This window comes from Megalobrama amblycephala, linkage group LG3 (genome assembly GCF_018812025.1).
Source record: "Megalobrama amblycephala isolate DHTTF-2021 linkage group LG3, ASM1881202v1, whole genome shotgun sequence".
Classification (NCBI taxonomy): domain Eukaryota; kingdom Metazoa; phylum Chordata; class Actinopteri; order Cypriniformes; family Xenocyprididae; genus Megalobrama; species Megalobrama amblycephala.
The window spans coordinates 10,420,865-10,438,688 of record NC_063046.1 but is presented as its reverse complement, the minus strand read 5'-3'; the positions used below and the strand labels follow the sequence as shown (position 1 = coordinate 10,438,688).

The 17,824-nt window shown below is 35.5% G+C and overlaps 1 protein-coding gene across 2 annotated transcripts in view; it reads left to right on the top strand.

The window, feature by feature from the left end:
* cers3a (ceramide synthase 3a) overlaps nucleotides 1-17,552 on the top strand; it is a 31,249-nt gene extending 13,697 nt beyond the window's left edge. For both annotated transcript variants that reach the window (XM_048183794.1, XM_048183795.1), the window contains exons 5-11: nucleotides 1,016-1,073; nucleotides 4,604-4,654; nucleotides 5,191-5,283; nucleotides 5,560-5,688; nucleotides 9,645-9,751; nucleotides 9,916-10,069; nucleotides 15,751-17,552. In XM_048183794.1, the coding sequence (XP_048039751.1) occupies nucleotides 1,016-1,073; nucleotides 4,604-4,654; nucleotides 5,191-5,283; nucleotides 5,560-5,688; nucleotides 9,645-9,751; nucleotides 9,916-10,069; nucleotides 15,751-15,882 (724 nt within the window). In that variant the 3' untranslated portion in view covers nucleotides 15,883-17,552. The remainder of the gene's footprint in view (nucleotides 1-1,015; nucleotides 1,074-4,603; nucleotides 4,655-5,190; nucleotides 5,284-5,559; nucleotides 5,689-9,644; nucleotides 9,752-9,915; nucleotides 10,070-15,750) is intronic.
* Nucleotides 17,553-17,824: the final 272 nt, after the last annotated feature.

Here is a 17,824-nt window from a genome sequence, read left to right as displayed (position 1 = left end):
ACTTGAGAGATATGGCACTTTGTTTCATGTCAAAAGCAACAAATCGCAAATGATATTGTGATTTATTGGATGGCTACATATCCTCGCGTTTTTTAAGTGGGTATATGGAAATCCTTGACCTTTCCTAGTGGATGGAGACTACACCACCGTTTTATATATATATATATATATATATATATATATATATATATATATATATATATATACTGTATATATATATATATATATATATATATATATATATATATATAAAATGAAGACTTCACTACTATAAAGCATATAGCATTTTTATCAAGCTCGTATGTTTAAAAATGCTCATTTTAGAAGAAAATTTCAGATGTCACTTAGAGGCTTTTGCATCTGAAATATTTATATATATATATATATATATATATATATATATATATATATATATATATATTTTATTTTCATTAATAAATCACCAAATTACTCATCAATGAGTCTGACTAAGCTATAGCCTACAATAATCCAAATAGATGAAAAATGTATTTATTTTTATCAAATTTTTTTTTTACTGTTTTTATTTTATAAAACAATAACACTTTACAATAAGGTCTCATTTGTTAGCGTTAGTTAATCCATTAACTCACATTAACAATGAGCAGTATGTAGGCTACTATTAACCTTTGATAATGTTAGTTAATAAAAATGTTAACAGTCATTTTTTGATCTGAAATATTGAGATTAACATTAAGATAAGAAATGCCGCAGAAGTATTGTTAATTCTTAGATTATGTTAACTATATAGTTAATTAATATTAACAAACAAAACTTTTATTTTAAAGCATTACCTGTTAAACACTGTTCCATACAGGTATGTAATACCCACAATGCACTGCAGTGGTCATTAAGTCTAAACAAGGCCCGAAACCCAAGTGGTTGCTGACTTGTTGCTGTGTGCTTCCACTGTCCAGACTAGTGTTGATTAGTTGTTTTGATCTGAATGTAATCCCTGATCACATGAGCATTCCTCTCTGTTGGGTTGTCTCTATAGTTGGCGGATGGTGTTTTATCTGGGGGCGTTCATTGGTGGAATCATAGCCCTGTATGATGTAAGTTTATCCTCTCCATCTTCTCACAGATTTCCTTTTAAAATGAACCTGTTAACGTGTTTCCTTCTGCATATCTTAAGTAAGAAATATGTGAAAATTTTGCCTGTTTTCCTGTACTGATGATTGACATGATTAGGACCATTGAAACTGTTCTGTGATCAGCTCTATGATGCCCTCAGGGACTGAGAGATCTAATGTGAGTGAAGCTTCTTACAGATGAGCACTGTGGGAAATACAGATCGATTTGAAACATACACAACATAGGCAGCATCATACAAATGCATAGACAGCGCCCAGAAGGACGCCACTAACGATTGATTTTAATAGAATTTGGTGTTATCATGTTGCTAAGTTAATGACACGATACATAGTTCAGACAAACATTGGGTAAACTAGTTTATTCTTAATTAAACTGAACTATTTATATTGATTCTTTCTTTTGTTACTGCATGATTTATACATATACTTGCATTCAGATTTAAATATTGCAATGCATTATGGCAGTGATTCATTCTCAACCATTTTGACTCCAAAGCCCCCCATTATCCACAACAAAATTTGTTTTCAAAATTATTTTAACCCAAGGACGCTTATGGTTTCTGGGTAACACTTTAGAATAATGGTCCATCATTAAAGGTGCCCTAGAATCAAAAATTGAATTTACCTCGGCAATAACAAGAGTTCAGTACATGGAAAAGACATACAGTGAGTTTCAAACTCCAATGCTTCCTCCTTCTTATATAAATCTCATTTGTTTAAAAGACCTCCGAAGAACAGGCGAATCTCAACCTAACACTTACATACTTACATAACAGTCGGGATCATTAATATGTACGCCCCCAATATTTGCATATGCCAGCTCATGTTCAAGGCATTACACAAGGGCAGCCAGTATTAACGTCTGGATCTGTGCACAGCTGAATCATCAGACTAGGAAAGCAAGCAAGGACAATAGTGAAAAATGGCAGATGGAGCAATAATAAGTGACATGATCCATGATTACATGATATTTTTAGTGATATTTGTAAATTGTCTTTCTAAATGTTTCGTTAGCATGTTGCTAATGTACTGTTAAATGTGGTTAAAGTTACCATCGTTTATTACTGTATTCGCGGATCAAGAGCCGTCACTATTTTCATTTTTAAACACTTGCAGTCTGTATAATTCATAAACACAACTTCTTTCTTTATAAATCTCTCCAACAGTGTAGCATTAGCCCGTTAGCCACGGGGCACTATCAAACTCATTCAGAATCAAATGTAAACATCCAAATAAATACTATACTCACATGATCCGACGCATGCATGCAGCATGAATGACAAACATCTTGTAAAGATCCATTTGAGGGTTATATTAGCTGTGTGAACTTTATGCACTGTATAACTGCACTTATAGTCGAGAGCTCGGGAGGGCAGGGAGCGCGAGATTTAAAGGGGCCACGCAGCCTGAATCGGTGCATAGGGTATTTTGAGCTGAAACTTCACAGACACATTCAGGGGACACCTTAGACTTATATTACATCTTTTTGAAAAGACGTTCTACGGCACCTTTAATAAGTAACCATGCAGGAAGTAATACAGGACTAATCTACATTAACACTTCAGCTATTTCTATTAACTAATATAGAAACAAACTTATCTAATCAGTAAGTAATATCAAATTTAGAAGATAGTTTCTTATTAGCTAATCAATAATAACCTAATGAGATTACCATCATTAATAACTATTAACTAAAGGACAAATTATAAAGAACATTATCGTGTGTCTGAGACGTAATCAGTCATAATTTTTACTCTGAACATAGTCATAAAATGCATCATTAAGTGTTACCTAGTCACTATACAGGAACTACTAGTGAACAGGACCATTATTTAAAGTGAAAAACATCTTTTTCACTTTAAAATAATGGTCCAGATCACTAGTAGTTCTTGAAGAATGACTAGGTACTTGAGTAATTAGTGATGCATTTTATGACCATGTTGAGAGTAAAAAAGGACAATCTTCAAGAAACACTTTAATGTTGTGATTAGTAATTAATTAGTAATTCTTTATCATTTGTCATAGTTATCTATTAGTTCTTTATGATGCCAATCTCATTCTCTAATTATTTATTAGCTAATAAGGAACTATCTTAGTCCTAAATTTGATATTACTTACAGATTAGTTAAGCTTGTTTCTATATTAGTTAATAGTAGTAGCTGAAGTGTTAATGTAGTACTACTCATTAGTCCTGCCTTATAGTTTATTAATGACGGACCATTATTCTAAAGTGTTACCGGTTTCTGTAAATTTAAAAAGTAACTAAAACCAAAATGTATGCTTCCGGAGCTGAATGGATGATGAATTCTTAAGGGATCCCACTCTTTTTGTGATTTAGGGATGAGGACAAGGATTAAAAAAAAAAAATGGTTTTACTCACTTTCACTCTAAAAAATGCTGGGTTGAAAATGGACAAACCCAGCAATTGGGTTGTTTTAACCCAGCGGTAGGGTTAAATGTTTGCCCAACCTGCTGGGTAGTTTTATTTAACTCAACTATTGTTTAAAAATTACTGTATTGCTTAATTAAAATTTACCCAAAGTATGTTGGAAATGAACATTTATTAATGTTCAATGAATAATTATTATAATTAATAAACATTTATTAAATTGCTTATTAATACATTTATATTAATAAACTATTAAACTATTACATTTATATTAATAAAATATTAAAGCTTATTAATAAACATTCACCTTTTGTCTATTATTGTTGCCTATAATTGCATCTGGTTTTTAATTTCCCAACTATTTTGGGTTCATTTTAAGCTAGCCATATAGCAATTTTTAAACAATAGTTGGTTTAAATAAAACTACACAGCAGGTTGGGCAAACATTTAACCCAACCGCTGGGTTAAAACAACCCAATCGCTGGGTTTGTCCATTTTCAACCCAACTTGGGTTGTTTTTAACCCAGCATTTTTTAGAGTGTACCTGGCAAAATATTTTGCCATTTCTTGGAAAAACTAGAAAATTGCATATAGATAAAAATGCTTATGGCGTTTTAATTTATTGACTTTTCCAGGTCTAGAATCGCACTTTTAAAATCAGGCATCTTCACACATCCAGGTTTTCCAACACTATAGGAACCTTGGTTCTTCAAATTGAAAGAAAAACAAACAAACAGAAAAAACAAAACAGTTGTTGTTCTTGATATTTAATTGTTTTAGTCCTTTTAAAGTTGGTTTTAAATCATTTTAAGTCATCTTGAGGCCCTCTTAGCCACTGCATTATGGGATTGCCTTTGGGAGCAGTCTTTGTGTTGGGATCATCCCATCAATGCCTTAAAATGCTGCCTAAGTAGGCAGCACACTAGGTTTTAGAACACAGTCACATTGCAGCTCTAGAAACTGTCATAAATACATAAATAAACAGCTAATTTCTCATGTCAGAAAATAAAGTTTAGAGTTTAAACTTTGTTTAGAGGCCATGTTGTCATAGATTTTGCTGTCAGCTGTTCAGTATTTTAACTGATTCATCTATTTATCACAGAAACCCTGGTTTTATAATTTGCGGGAGGTATGGAATGGTTATCCCAAACAGGTAAGTTCCAGACTTCAGATCTTTAATTTGCTTGTATTTATTCCAAGGGATATTTTATTGTTCATATTACTTGCACTAATAAGAGCAGGCGTGAATTTGCTCACTTTGACCCGGCCCCGATAAAGTGTTCACGCAATGCTCAAATTTACGACATGGCTAATAAATAAGGCAGATAGTAATGTTCACGCTTGTTCCAAATCAAACATGGCCATATTTAGAAGAAAGATGGTTTGTGTTGGCTCAGCTGAAGAGTTTTTTTGGAACCGTTCACTCGTTAGTTCCAGGTTGTAATCAAAAGAACAGTGATGTCATCCAGATTGGCACTCAAAACATTGAGTTTCCTAGAATAATCACTCAAAAAAAAGCACCCTCTTCAAACTCCCGCTGCATCAAAGCACAATGAATTACATAAAACTCACATTGAGTTGTATCTCGGATCAATCAGAGTCATTTTCCATCATAAAAATGTAATGGTGGTCATACCTTGTTATTGTGCTTTTCTCTGAAAGCTTATTGTTGTGTTTTTGCATCTGCAGTCCATGCTAGAGTCGCAGTATTGGTATTATATTGTGGAGATGAGCTTCTATTTGTCGCTCGTGCTCAGAATAACATTCGATGTCAAACGAAAGGTCAGTATCATGTGATCTTATTCTGCATGATTATACCCTCAGGATTTTAACCAATTAAAATCTTTAAAATTAAACTTTGAACTATGTTTTGTTTGAGCCTGACCTTTTATCACATATCCTAGAATAAACATCTGGTTATTATTTTAAAAAAAGAAATAAACTGAAAGCTATTGTAATCTATAATTTAAAACTAGATTGATTTGTTGTTTTTATTTCAGATACAGATCTCATCTACTTCTTTCACAGAGAATGATTGTGAACATGATTTTATTTCAGGACTTTAAAGAACAGATCATCCATCATTGGGCCACACTGACACTCTTGGCTTTCTCCTGGTGTGGAAACTACATCCGGGTCGGGACCCTGGTCATGCTTATTCACGATTCTTCAGACATTCTTTTGGAGGTTAATAATATGATAAATATGATTATTTTATTTGATTATTCTTTTTTTTAGGCTTTTACCACTTTACCTTTTTATTAGGGTTTTATCTTTTTAATGCTGTCTTTAAGAATGTTTAAAAAAATAAAAATTTCACCCTCATGTCGTTCCACACCCGCAAGACCTTCGTTCATCTTCTGAGCACGAATTAAGAAATTGTTGATGAAATCTGAGAGGTTTTTTTATCCTCAAGAGAAAGCAACGAAATTACCACATTCAAGGTCCAGAGAAATAGTAAAGACATCATTAAAATAGTCAACGTGACTACAGTGGTTCAACCTTAATGTAATGAAGCGATGAGAAAACTAAAACAAAAATAACGACTTTATTCAACAAATTTCCTCTCTACCCTGTCATTCTCCTATGCTGTTTAAGTTGAAGACACATTGCAGTACTTCCGTGTTTACGTCCGAACGCTGGCTTATTATTGGCCGGCTCCTGCGACAGCATCACGTATGCGTCGTGCAGGGCCGGATTTGGACTCATTTTCAGCCCTGGAGTTTCATGCCTTAGACCGGCCCACTTTAATTCACGACTGACTATATTAAAATAATGTAATTAAAACCTCAGTATATAAGTCTGCAATAGTGCACTGTTCTCTACAACCTTGTAAATAATTGTAATTTTCAAAAATATCTTTAAATACCCATGATAGTACAAATGATAGTACAAAAAATGCAAAAATTTGATATAGTTATTTTTATAGTTATAATAATGATTTTATAATGTGAACCATTTATAATAATGATTTTATAATGTGAACCATTGATTAATTCTCTAGCCATCTAGTGGCTGTAGTTAAAAATTCACGTTATTTTAATTTTAATTTCATTAAGTGTTTGCTTTCCAGTAGATGGCAGTAATCCTCCAATTAACCCAGGCACATTTTTCATGTCTATCACTATGAATAAAATTTAGAAATGTAGGTCTTTATTAAAGTGGATTTAACATAAAATTTTGCTATTTTATATAAATGTATATACTTAAATTATTACAAATTGAGGCAAATAAATAACACAAAATACCATAAATCCTACAAAATTGCACAACTTTACAGTAAAATATTAAAGTAGGCTATTACGTTTATATAAAAAAAAGTTACATGTTATAAAAACCCATTTAAGCTAGTTGGACAGAAAAATCAATATTGTTGGCCAATGTGTAATAGCATAGCAAGCAACATAAGTGATAGGCCATATTTTATTATTTGCCTACTATTATTACGATATGAGTAAGCTGCATACATGCCTTTATCTTTTGCATGTTTTCCTTTTTATTTATTTACGTTACATAAATCGGCCTCCAGTGGCTTAGACCTTTTGCCTTACCATAATTTAGCGTTGATTTAGAACTTGTCCCGCTGTCCCCACAGACGTCACCTCATCCCTTCTTCTCTTATACTTTTGAGTGAGTTGTCTTCTCCGGGCGCACACTCCGAGTCCAGGTTAATTTACCCACCGAGTGACATGATATCATTGCCATTGCGTGCAAATGAGCGGTAAAAACCCGATCGCGCATTCGTTTGTTTGTTTTTTCTTGCGCGGGTGCCCCGTGCCGCCCTGGGCCGTCCAGGCCTAAATCCGTCACTGAATGGTTTTTAGGAAAAAGTTAGGCTACTCAGCTTAGTAGGCTACATTTTGCCGCGTCCACAGTTTCTAGAGCATCCATATTTCAACCCAGTGCCATGACAACACCGGCCTTCGCGGCCAAATAAACTGACCGGCTCACCGGGAATTCTCCCGGTGCTCCCGATTAGCCAATCCGGGCCTGGCGTCGTGCTGCTCACTTGAAAAGCGTCGGCGCTACTGTAAAAGAGAACGTGGGTACAACTTCCGGTGAGGCGGCGGAAGCAGCCTGCAATGGTATTTTGTGTGCTAATTAGCGAAGAGGCTAAGTGTTTTTTGGATCATTGTTTACTTTGTAAAGTTGCAAATCTTTATGAGAGATGTCGTTACGGTGCTCAGGGACAACATCTCAGTTTACTACATTATTAGTTAATAATATCACAATACAATAAACGTGCCCTTAATTGCTCTTTTACTTTACTGACCTTCCACAAAAGTGCTGCTGCATGACTACAAGAGCATCCTGACCCTGCAATACTTGAACAACCCGCTGTCTGTACTTCACCTGTCACTGATGCTAGCACCAAAGCCTTATGATGTGATATTATTGACTCCTAACGTGTCGTGCGTGCCAGAGCCAGTCGCGTTTCCACTGTCATATATGCGATGCTAAAGGCTACTTATGTTAACCACTGCGATAATAAATACACGTTTATGGAAAATATCAGAGACTGCTTGAGGAACGAAGACAATTCTTATGTGATTATAATCGTGTATTTAATTGGTTTAATGTTTTATCTGTCTCTTCCCTGTGCCTGTTGATTCCTGACAAATGCATATCTTTCACAGATTCACACACTCCGGTTAACTCGTATAACTCATAACTCCTGTTGTCTTCTCATGAGCTCCCTCTGTTGCTCTGGCTGAAAGGATCAGGATAGACGAAGAGATCGCGCAAACATCCTCGGATAGCAATCATCGCATAATTTAGAGGAAAATAAATAGAAATGCTCAGAAAAGTGACGTAAACATAGGGTATGTTATCAATATATTTCTAAATGTGTAAGCCTTTGGATTTAAAAGCCTTAGTGGAGTTGTTTTTTGCGTTCTTGTGATCGCAAATAAAAGGAAGCAGGCGCAACTGAATAGGTCTGTGTTTTCTTTTTTAAAATTACTATTACTGTAACATTTTTTATTGTAAAACATTGTTCAAATATTGATGCCGGAATCTTAAATCTTTAGGTAAAAAACAAACGTTCGCAAGTTTGGATCGTTAAATCTTGAATTACTGTCAACTGTTGAATGAATGAGTGTCACGTCTAGCTTGTTTACTTAGAACCGGAAGACACTCCCACGTTTGACGCAAGGCCTCATGGGGCGTAGGAAACTTGTGGATAGAGGGTATGCACGTGACGTCACCGTCGACCGTTAGGACTGCGGTTACGCAGGCTGAGTGGCAAAAGACTGAGCAGCAGCAATGGTTTTCAGCGTGAATGTCGCGAAAAACACACAAAACACATTCAAAACGGGAAAGAGCTTTCCGGCTGACTGTACTATAGATTTGACACAAACCCTGAGGTATATATTTAAAAACTAGAGAAAGCAGCAGAAAAAGAAGCAAATGGATCACTGCAATTCATAGAAACAGCTGGACTCCAGCAGAGAAACGTGGATTTGCAGTTATCATTTTGTGTCGAATTGTTGGATTTTGAGGTAAAATCATACCTTATATATTGTATTGTTATATATTATGTTGACGACTCATCAATTAAATATTTTCCATCTTATATTATGCATAATTGGGTGTTTTTAAATAAACAACACTGTCAAAAACTATACTATAAAACTATATATGTTTTAGGGCTGGACAATATGACGATATAACATTGATATAAGTGATTAAGCAGATTTAAACCTACCGATATTGTAGTTATATAAAATATTCACAGCCAGATTTGCTTTATGTATTTCCCCGGCGTCAAATCAGGCACATATAACGTTAAATGTCAGGAAACACGACTCCTGGCTGCATGTCCATGGATTAGGTTTATTTACGCCCTCACGCCAGTAAACACATCATCAGACAAGAGGTGTCACCGCAAGAGGGAGGGAAAGATATTTTGATTAAAGATGACAAATGCATGTGAATTAAAATAATAATAATAATAATAATAATGTGCACTGACAAATAATTTATAATAAACACTCCAGTATTCCAGGATTTTGAACAAGATTTTGATTTCATGGTGACTTTATACAGTGCAAATTGAATGACTGATGTTCTTATTAGTTTCATATGGTTACTGCTCTACAGCTGAAACTGCACCTGTTTGTTTTTGTGTTATTTCTCTGCAGTCCGCCAAGATCTTTAACTATGCCAAATGGGAAAGAACGTGCAATGGCATCTTTGTGGTATTTGCCATTATCTTCATAGTCACACGACTCATAATCTTTCCATTTTGGTGAGAATTTTATGTATGACTACTTCCATCTTTGAGTTCTGATAATGAGTCTCAGGTGTAGTTTATATAACAAACAGTATGTGCATTATTTGTTTATTCCTACCGATATTATGAAAGGTTGTAAAAACCTCATTTTTATATTGTCTCATGTATCTTTATTCCAGGATCATTCACTGCACATGGGTTTACCCGCCTGACTATTACCCTCCATTCTTTGGATATTACTTTTTTAACTTCATGCTTGTCATCCTGTTGATGCTCCACATATTCTGGGCCTATCTGATTCTACGTATGGTGAAGATGTTCCTTTTCGGAAGTGTAAGTTGATCTACATTTACATTTGGCAATTTGTTTAAATTCACGATAATCATTCATACACATCATTCAGTATATATCATACTTAGTAAGTATACTTATACAATATTTGGGAATTAATTTTGTGTAGATGTATTTTGAGATTTCTTACTGTACATTTGTAAACCCTGGGTTATTTATTTATCTTTATTTATGCAGTAAATAACATTGATTTGGCAAATAGACTACTGTATGTGATTTGTGTTTATATTTGCTTGTGCGTCTGTGTAAATGTTATGATGTAAATCTTTTAAAACATGGTACAAATACAAGGACAAAACGAAAGTGAAATGCAGATGAACGTATGCATCACTTTTCAATATGTTTAACACAAAACATCTGTGATTGTACAAAGCTCACTATATTTAATGAGGCAAGCATTGAGGCAGTTTATGATTGGTTGTCTGTTGCTAAAGAACTCCTATAACATTTTGGCACTTAATACGTTTGGCACTGCAGTTAATTACAGGTCTTTATAACACATGGTTAAAAGCATCGCTAACCCTTTTCAAAATTACTAGTGTGAAACATTGCTTTATCCAGGGTTAAAAAGACATTAGCCTGGGGTTAAGTGTTGCGTGAAAAGCCCTGAATACATTATAAAACCATTTATAAAATCGTTCCAGGTGCAGCAGATCTAAATGACTCAAAATTAAGAGTAAAACAGCCCGTAGGCCATGTGTCACTAACAAATACCATTAACACTATTACTTTACCACCCTCTGGCTAGTTCTCAATCATCTCAATAGACAGAACCGAGGCCGTATGACTTTAAAACCGTGCCTTATATTCAGTCTGGATACATTTCTGGATGCTCTGACCTGCATGTGAAAGGACTGTTTTATTTCATGAGTTCCTGACTAAAGCTGTTTAGAAAAAAAGTTGTCTATATATACGCTGTCTTGTGAGCTGGTACCGTTTCAGTTATGACAGTTTCATTTATTGTCCCACTTCCTATTGTTATTATAATTGCATCAGTGCTGGCTTTACTGGTCTAGTTAACAATCCCATAATGCTGGTTATACCAGTGTGGGTTGGTACAGCCCAGGAACACAATTGTAATAATGCTGCGTGTAATCATTTAAGTGCTGCGTGAGCGGAAATAGAGATTAACACTGCTGTTGAATATGGTCGTTTCCAGTTTGTCAGTTTGGTAATGTATACTTCACGTTTTGCGTCATCAGAAGAGTACGCTTGCACTGTACGCGCACCGCTGATGTCATTAGAAATCGAGTTGCACAAACAGCATGCTTGAAATATAAAATGAATGCCTATGTATTGCATAATAAAATAAACTGAAAAGACAGCCATGCCTAAAAATGTATTTTGTTTTTATAAGGATAAGAATAGTTGCAACATATTATGTTCTTTAAAAGTAATTTAATATTAATTTTACACAATAATAGCAATGTGGTATACTGTATATAATATCACAATTATAATTTAAAAAAAATTAATTGTCATGCTAAGTACGCACAAACATCATTAATTTCATAAGCTAACTAAAAAACAGTAAGAGCGCGAAATGCATGATCTCACAACCTATAGCTTCAGCTATATACTAGTATATGAACCATGTAATTTAAAAGACAATAATGGTCATTATAATGCATTATAATGCATCATAACGTGATTTTGCAGGAATTTTAATCAGGCTCTAAAAATACTACCCATTACCCCTACTCTGTTGAACCAATGGGATTACTCGGAGTCGTAAAGGAGACGTGATTCCATGTGCATTTAATTTTTTTGCAGTAATTAGTTTATCCACAAGGTGGCAACCGTGCCCTGGGGGCGTCGATTCACAAGGAAGTCGAAAAAACCTGCATAAACAGAACAGACCGGAACACGTGCAAGCTACAGCGACAATGGAGGCCTACATAGATGACAGATTGTGCGAAGAGGTTAGAAAGTACCCTCATTTGAACAACTCTAGCATGAAAGAATACAAATAGGTTGTAACTCATGGCAAGAGATTGTTTAAAACTGAACGTCTGTGTTTACATAAGAGTCAAGTGAAGTTTACTTTGCGAGGCTGTGCGTTCGAATGTGCGCGTACACTATTGTACGCATAAAAAAACGAAGTATACCCAGGGCTTAAGTGTTATACCTAACACAACGGATGAGTTTTTAGTCACGTTTTCATCTCAGAGGAAGAAATTCCTGCATTTTGTAGTTTTGTAGTCATGGCCTGTCATTGCTTCAACATTAACATTACTGTAGGCTAGTGTTTTCTGAAAAATGTTTTAATAAAAATATTTATTGTAGCTCAGTTGTGTGTGTGTGTGTGTGTGTATGTATATGCATGTGTATATGTGTGTGTATATATATATATATATATGAAGAGTTTCATTGCAAAACGAGATAACTCAGTTTTTTTAATTTTTCAAAAATCTTGTTTTTTGGTTGTGCATTCCAATTAATATCAATTCAACTGCAGTTGGTTTGTTTTGATTTAAACCTTCATAACTTAAAAAATACAGCTAAGTAGCACCATAAAACAAAATAATAACATGATAACATAATAATAAACATGTTTTGACAAAAATGTTAAAAACGGAGTTATCTCGTTTTGCAACGAAACTCTTCATATATATATATATATATACATACATACATACATACATACATAATATACGCACACAAACACACACACCACACACACACACACACACACACACACACACACACACACACAGAGGTTTGTTTTGCTATCTTAGTGAGGACATTCCATAGGCGTAATGGTTTTTATACTGTACAAACTGTATATTCTATCCCCCTACCCCTAAACCTACCAATCAGAAAACATTCTGCATTGTTACATTTTTAATAAAACATTGTTTAGTATGTTTTCAAGCCTATTTTAAATATGAGGACTCATGAAATGTCCTCATATTTCATGTTTACATCGTAATACCAGTGTAATACCCATGTCATTATACAAATTTGTGTCCTCATAAATCACAAAAACGAGCACACACACACACACACACACACACACACACACACACACGCTAAAGTACTTTTAAGGATGCATATATTTAACAAGTAATTTTGGGTGAGTGCTTCCTTGTTGTAACAGCAAAATCCTGTAGGAAACACTGCCTTAATTAATGTGAAGCAAAGGCCTATGCAATGCATTTACTTGCAGTTACAGGCAAAGTCATCCTGCATGAATTATACTCCAAACACAAATGATGACACGAGCTTGCAGCGGTGACTGAGTTATCCACGTCTTCGCCGTTGTTCTGTTATTTCCCATTACACTCGTGTTCTGATTAAAATAAGCCCTGCCAGCCTGTGTTTAGTGCTCCATTGTTTTCACTCCAGCTCAGTCTATTGAAAAAGGTGAGTCATAATTTAAGAGTGATTGCTCTGGCAACGTACATGATCTCTCGCAAATGCAGAGCGGATGAGGGATGCCAGATTCAATCGCTTCTCTGCTCTGTGTACCTGCAGCCTGTTGCTCAAAGGGACCTAATTAGTCGTGATTTAGTGCACATCAGACTGTTCGGATTCATTTACTATGGATGATGGATTGTGTATTTGCGCATCTGGTTTCTACAAATGGCTCGTTAGGTTAATGTTTCAAGATTGGCTGTATTTTCAGATTTCAGATGTTGTGGTTTTCATTTTGGTTTTGCAAAGTATAGGAAGTTCAAAGATTAGCTTGCTTATTGTTTGATTTTCAAATGTTTGCTAAGATAAACCTACTGCTTATATATGCAACATACTTTTGGTTAGTGATGTAAACAAACCTGTAAACTGTAACACTTTAGAGTAAGGCTCCATTTGTAGTTACATTAAATAACATGATCTAACCATTGAAAAATACTTCTTAAGGCATTCATCAGTCTCAGTTCATTTTAACATTTATTAATACAGTATTAAAATCAAAAGTTGGATCTGTTAAAGGGTTAGTTCACCCAAAAATCCAGCATTAGCGTCAGTTCTGGCAGGTCACGTCAGTCAAGCTCACATCAGCTGTCTTCCAGGTGACTCGCGTCAACCTATAGGAATACAACGCCTATCACAGCAACCATATATGAGCACCTCAGTATTATCAGCTATTATCAGGATTTGGCCTTATGATTCCCCTGAATCTGACTAATTCTTGAAATATGTGTACGTTAAATTATTGACATTAATGATATCTGCATATGTTGGTTCTGTTCTGTTTACCCTCGGGGGGATTATTGCTGCTCTCCCTGCTCTTATCCATGCTAGGCTGCATGGATGCACAGGGAGTTCTTGTCCAGAACAGAACCATATACAAACTCTATGCATTATCAATCATATTTGACGATAGTGGTCCTGACAGAAATGAAAATTCTGTCATTAATTATTTACTCTTGTGTTGTTCCACATCAGTAACGCTTGATGTCGGCATCAACGCTTGACGGAGGGCATCTGAAACTTGTGCTGACGCGACCGTTATAGTGATAACAGCCAATCACATTACTTTCTGGTGTTGCATGAATACAAATGGCTAGTGTCAGCGCTAGGGACTTTGCGTAAGGCAATCTGATTGGCTGACGCCGGCGTTGGCGCATGAAAAGTTGAGAAATCTTCAACTTCTGCTGCGAGCAAAGAGAGTGAAGTGACGTGACGGAACCCACAATTCAGTTCGGCAATGCATGACGTCACCCATTCAAAGTAAATGATCAGCGTTAACGCCAACGTGCATAACGTAAACAAGCATAAAAAACATCTACAAAGTTACAACGCTCAAAGTTCAATGCAAAGGGAGATATTTGCTTTTTAAAAAATGTGCTGTTTAAGGACTACAACAAACAGCTGGTAGGGACTACAACGAGCTTCTTTCCAGTTTAGTGACACAAACCCTAAAATGTACATAAACCCCGCCCTCGAGAACACGCAATAAAGGGGGCGAGGCCATGTTGGGCTGCTTTAGAGAAGAGGAAGAGTTGTTGTAGTAGAGTGTTGTTGTCATGCCGTCATTTTACGCCGGACTGCTTCACAAACGAGGGTCAATTCAACGCTGGATTTGCATAAAAGATGAACATGACGGCACATGCTAGTGGATGAGTTGAATCAACTCCACAGCAACTACATAAATTTATCCACTATCCATTCAGAAACATCCAGTTTCATTCTAAAAGTTGTAACTTCTTCCTGAGTCTCTCAATCAGTGTCGACTCCGGTTTGAACAATGTAAGGCTGAACACTGTTACTGACAATCCTCATTTTGGCTGCGTGAGATTCTCCAGCTTTGTTGTTTGACAAGCTATAATAAATGATCTGTGGGGTATTTTGAGCTGAAACTTCACAGACACATTCTGGGGACACCAGAAACTTATATTACATCTTGTAAAAGTGGCATTATAGGTCCCCTTTAATAAATAATGTAACAAATATATTACTCATTGTTAGTAAATGCATTAACCTTATTGCAAGTTTTACCTATTAAACTGTGGCATGTAAAAAACACTCAGACCACATAGCAACACCCTGACAACCACCCACAACGCCCTAAAATAGTTTTGCATGGGTAAACACCACTCAAAATTTCTTTCTCAAATTTGTTTTGATTTCGAGAAATAAGAGTCTTATATGTTGTTTTCACTATAAATGGTTGTTTATTTTTAACTCCACCCTTTTCTTGTATGCATTTTTCTTGATAGTTAACCAAAGATGAGAGAAGTGACAATGAAGAAGATGAGGAAGAGGAAGGGGAGACCAGTGTGACCGAAGACAATGACGGACATGTGAAAGTGACCAATGGCTGTGGCGGAGGCGGAGCTAATCATCACTGACACTGACACATCTTCCCTTAAACTGTGAAGGACTTTGAACTGCCCTCAGGGATGCAAAGAGCCAAAAACATACTTTTGATTTATTTCCACACAGAATTTGCCAGAGACCTGTCAAAACAAATTGCATCTTCTAATAACACTGAAAACACGTTTTCTCCACACGGCTTCACTGGAGGCGAGGCGCTGTGTGTCTTGGCTGCTTTAAACCTTTTCCCCCCCCTTTCAACTAAAAACTTTTTTATTGTGGCACAGGATCACATGGGTAATTATGAAAGAACACTGCACAAAGAAAAAGAAACTCCTCGTAAGATTTAATAGACTCCTCATTGTTTTTGAAGCTCAAAGATCACGTCACACTGGCTGCCCTCGCTGTCTGGCATCATCCATCGAGGCTTCAACCGCCGTGCTGCTGAGGTTTACATCAACCTCTGCTGTCTATGAAGAACTGAAATGAAATCTCAAGTCTGCATTTCTTGCAAGTGATTTTGAAGAAGAGCATCTACCCTCGTATCACTTTAACCTCTGGACTCTGGAGCTGGGTCTCTAACAATAGACAGCAGACGTTTTCTTTTAGTGTCTACGTCGGACGTGTCCAACATTGTGGCTTGATGGTGTTCACACTGCATACACTTTTGATGGCTGGAGGCCCTGAGTCTCTGCACTGCTGGTTTCTTGTATGCATTTCTATGTGTACTCTGAATCTGCACTCCCATTGGCAGTCGCCGCATGGCACTCTGCTCAACTCAAATCACCAGCTGTCACTGAAAATGAAGGACTTTCAGTCAGTCAGAGGTTCAGTAGTCACCTTCAGATGTGTGTGCCACAAAACCAGAAGTGTTATTTTTAAAATAGCTAGTTTTAGAGGTGTTAAAAGATGTTTTAACCTTTTTACTTGCTCCACAAGATTATCTTCAAACTAGGGTTGAGCAAATCTCACAATTCCCTTATGAAAATGAACCATGGTTTTATTTTTGTTTTTTTGGCAGATTGATTTCCACTTGTATAACCACAGTTTTACCACAAAAAAACATGGTTAATCAATGGTTAGCGTAGCAAAAAGGTTAAAAAGGTTAACTGAAGAATCAATCTATCTATCTATCTATCTATCTATCTATCTATCTATCTATCTATCTATCTATCTATCTATCTATCTATCTATCTATCTATCTATCTATCTATCTATCTATCTATCACAGAAGTTGAAATACAAAAGATCTGATGCTCTGCTCGTGTTTAGTGTAGACACGATTTCATAAGATAATATGTATGTGACTTAAAACTACCTAAGTATATCTGAAGAATGCTGTATGTGATAACTATGAGATTGTTTAATAAGTCTTATTGACATTTTATAAACTGGTTGAATACTCACATGTGTGAGTGACTGATTTGGCAAGTGTTTTAGGCTATTTACTCGATATGTGTATGAGAGAATGACAAAGAATGAATTGTGGTGAATGAGGTCCGGCCTTTGCAAAAAAAAAAGTATGACAAATCATTTTTGTTTTTCTGGGGTGATGCAAAGACCCACAGATCAGCAGAGATGGTTTTGAGAATTTATGTAGTGCATTTACTGTTTTATGCACTGAAAATGTGAAGGCTTCATTGAAGATTATATTTTTTAAATGTTTAATTCTAATTTTATTGGAATAAAGATGTTTTTGATCTAATATTTCTGTATACAATTTTATAATGCTTATTGGATATTTAGTTAATGTTCATTTAAATAGATAGAAAAGTCATGTTTTTTTTGTTTTTTTTTTCAAATTTCAAGCAACATCACTGAGTAAACAGAAATGAATTTTTAATTTTTTTGTGAACTGTCCCTTTAAAATCAGTGTGTGTAAATGGCACTCAAGCAGCTTAATGACATAATGAAACAGAACAAACTGTCTTTTAGAACTCAGACTAAACAAGTTATCTGTTTAGTGTACTGCCTCTA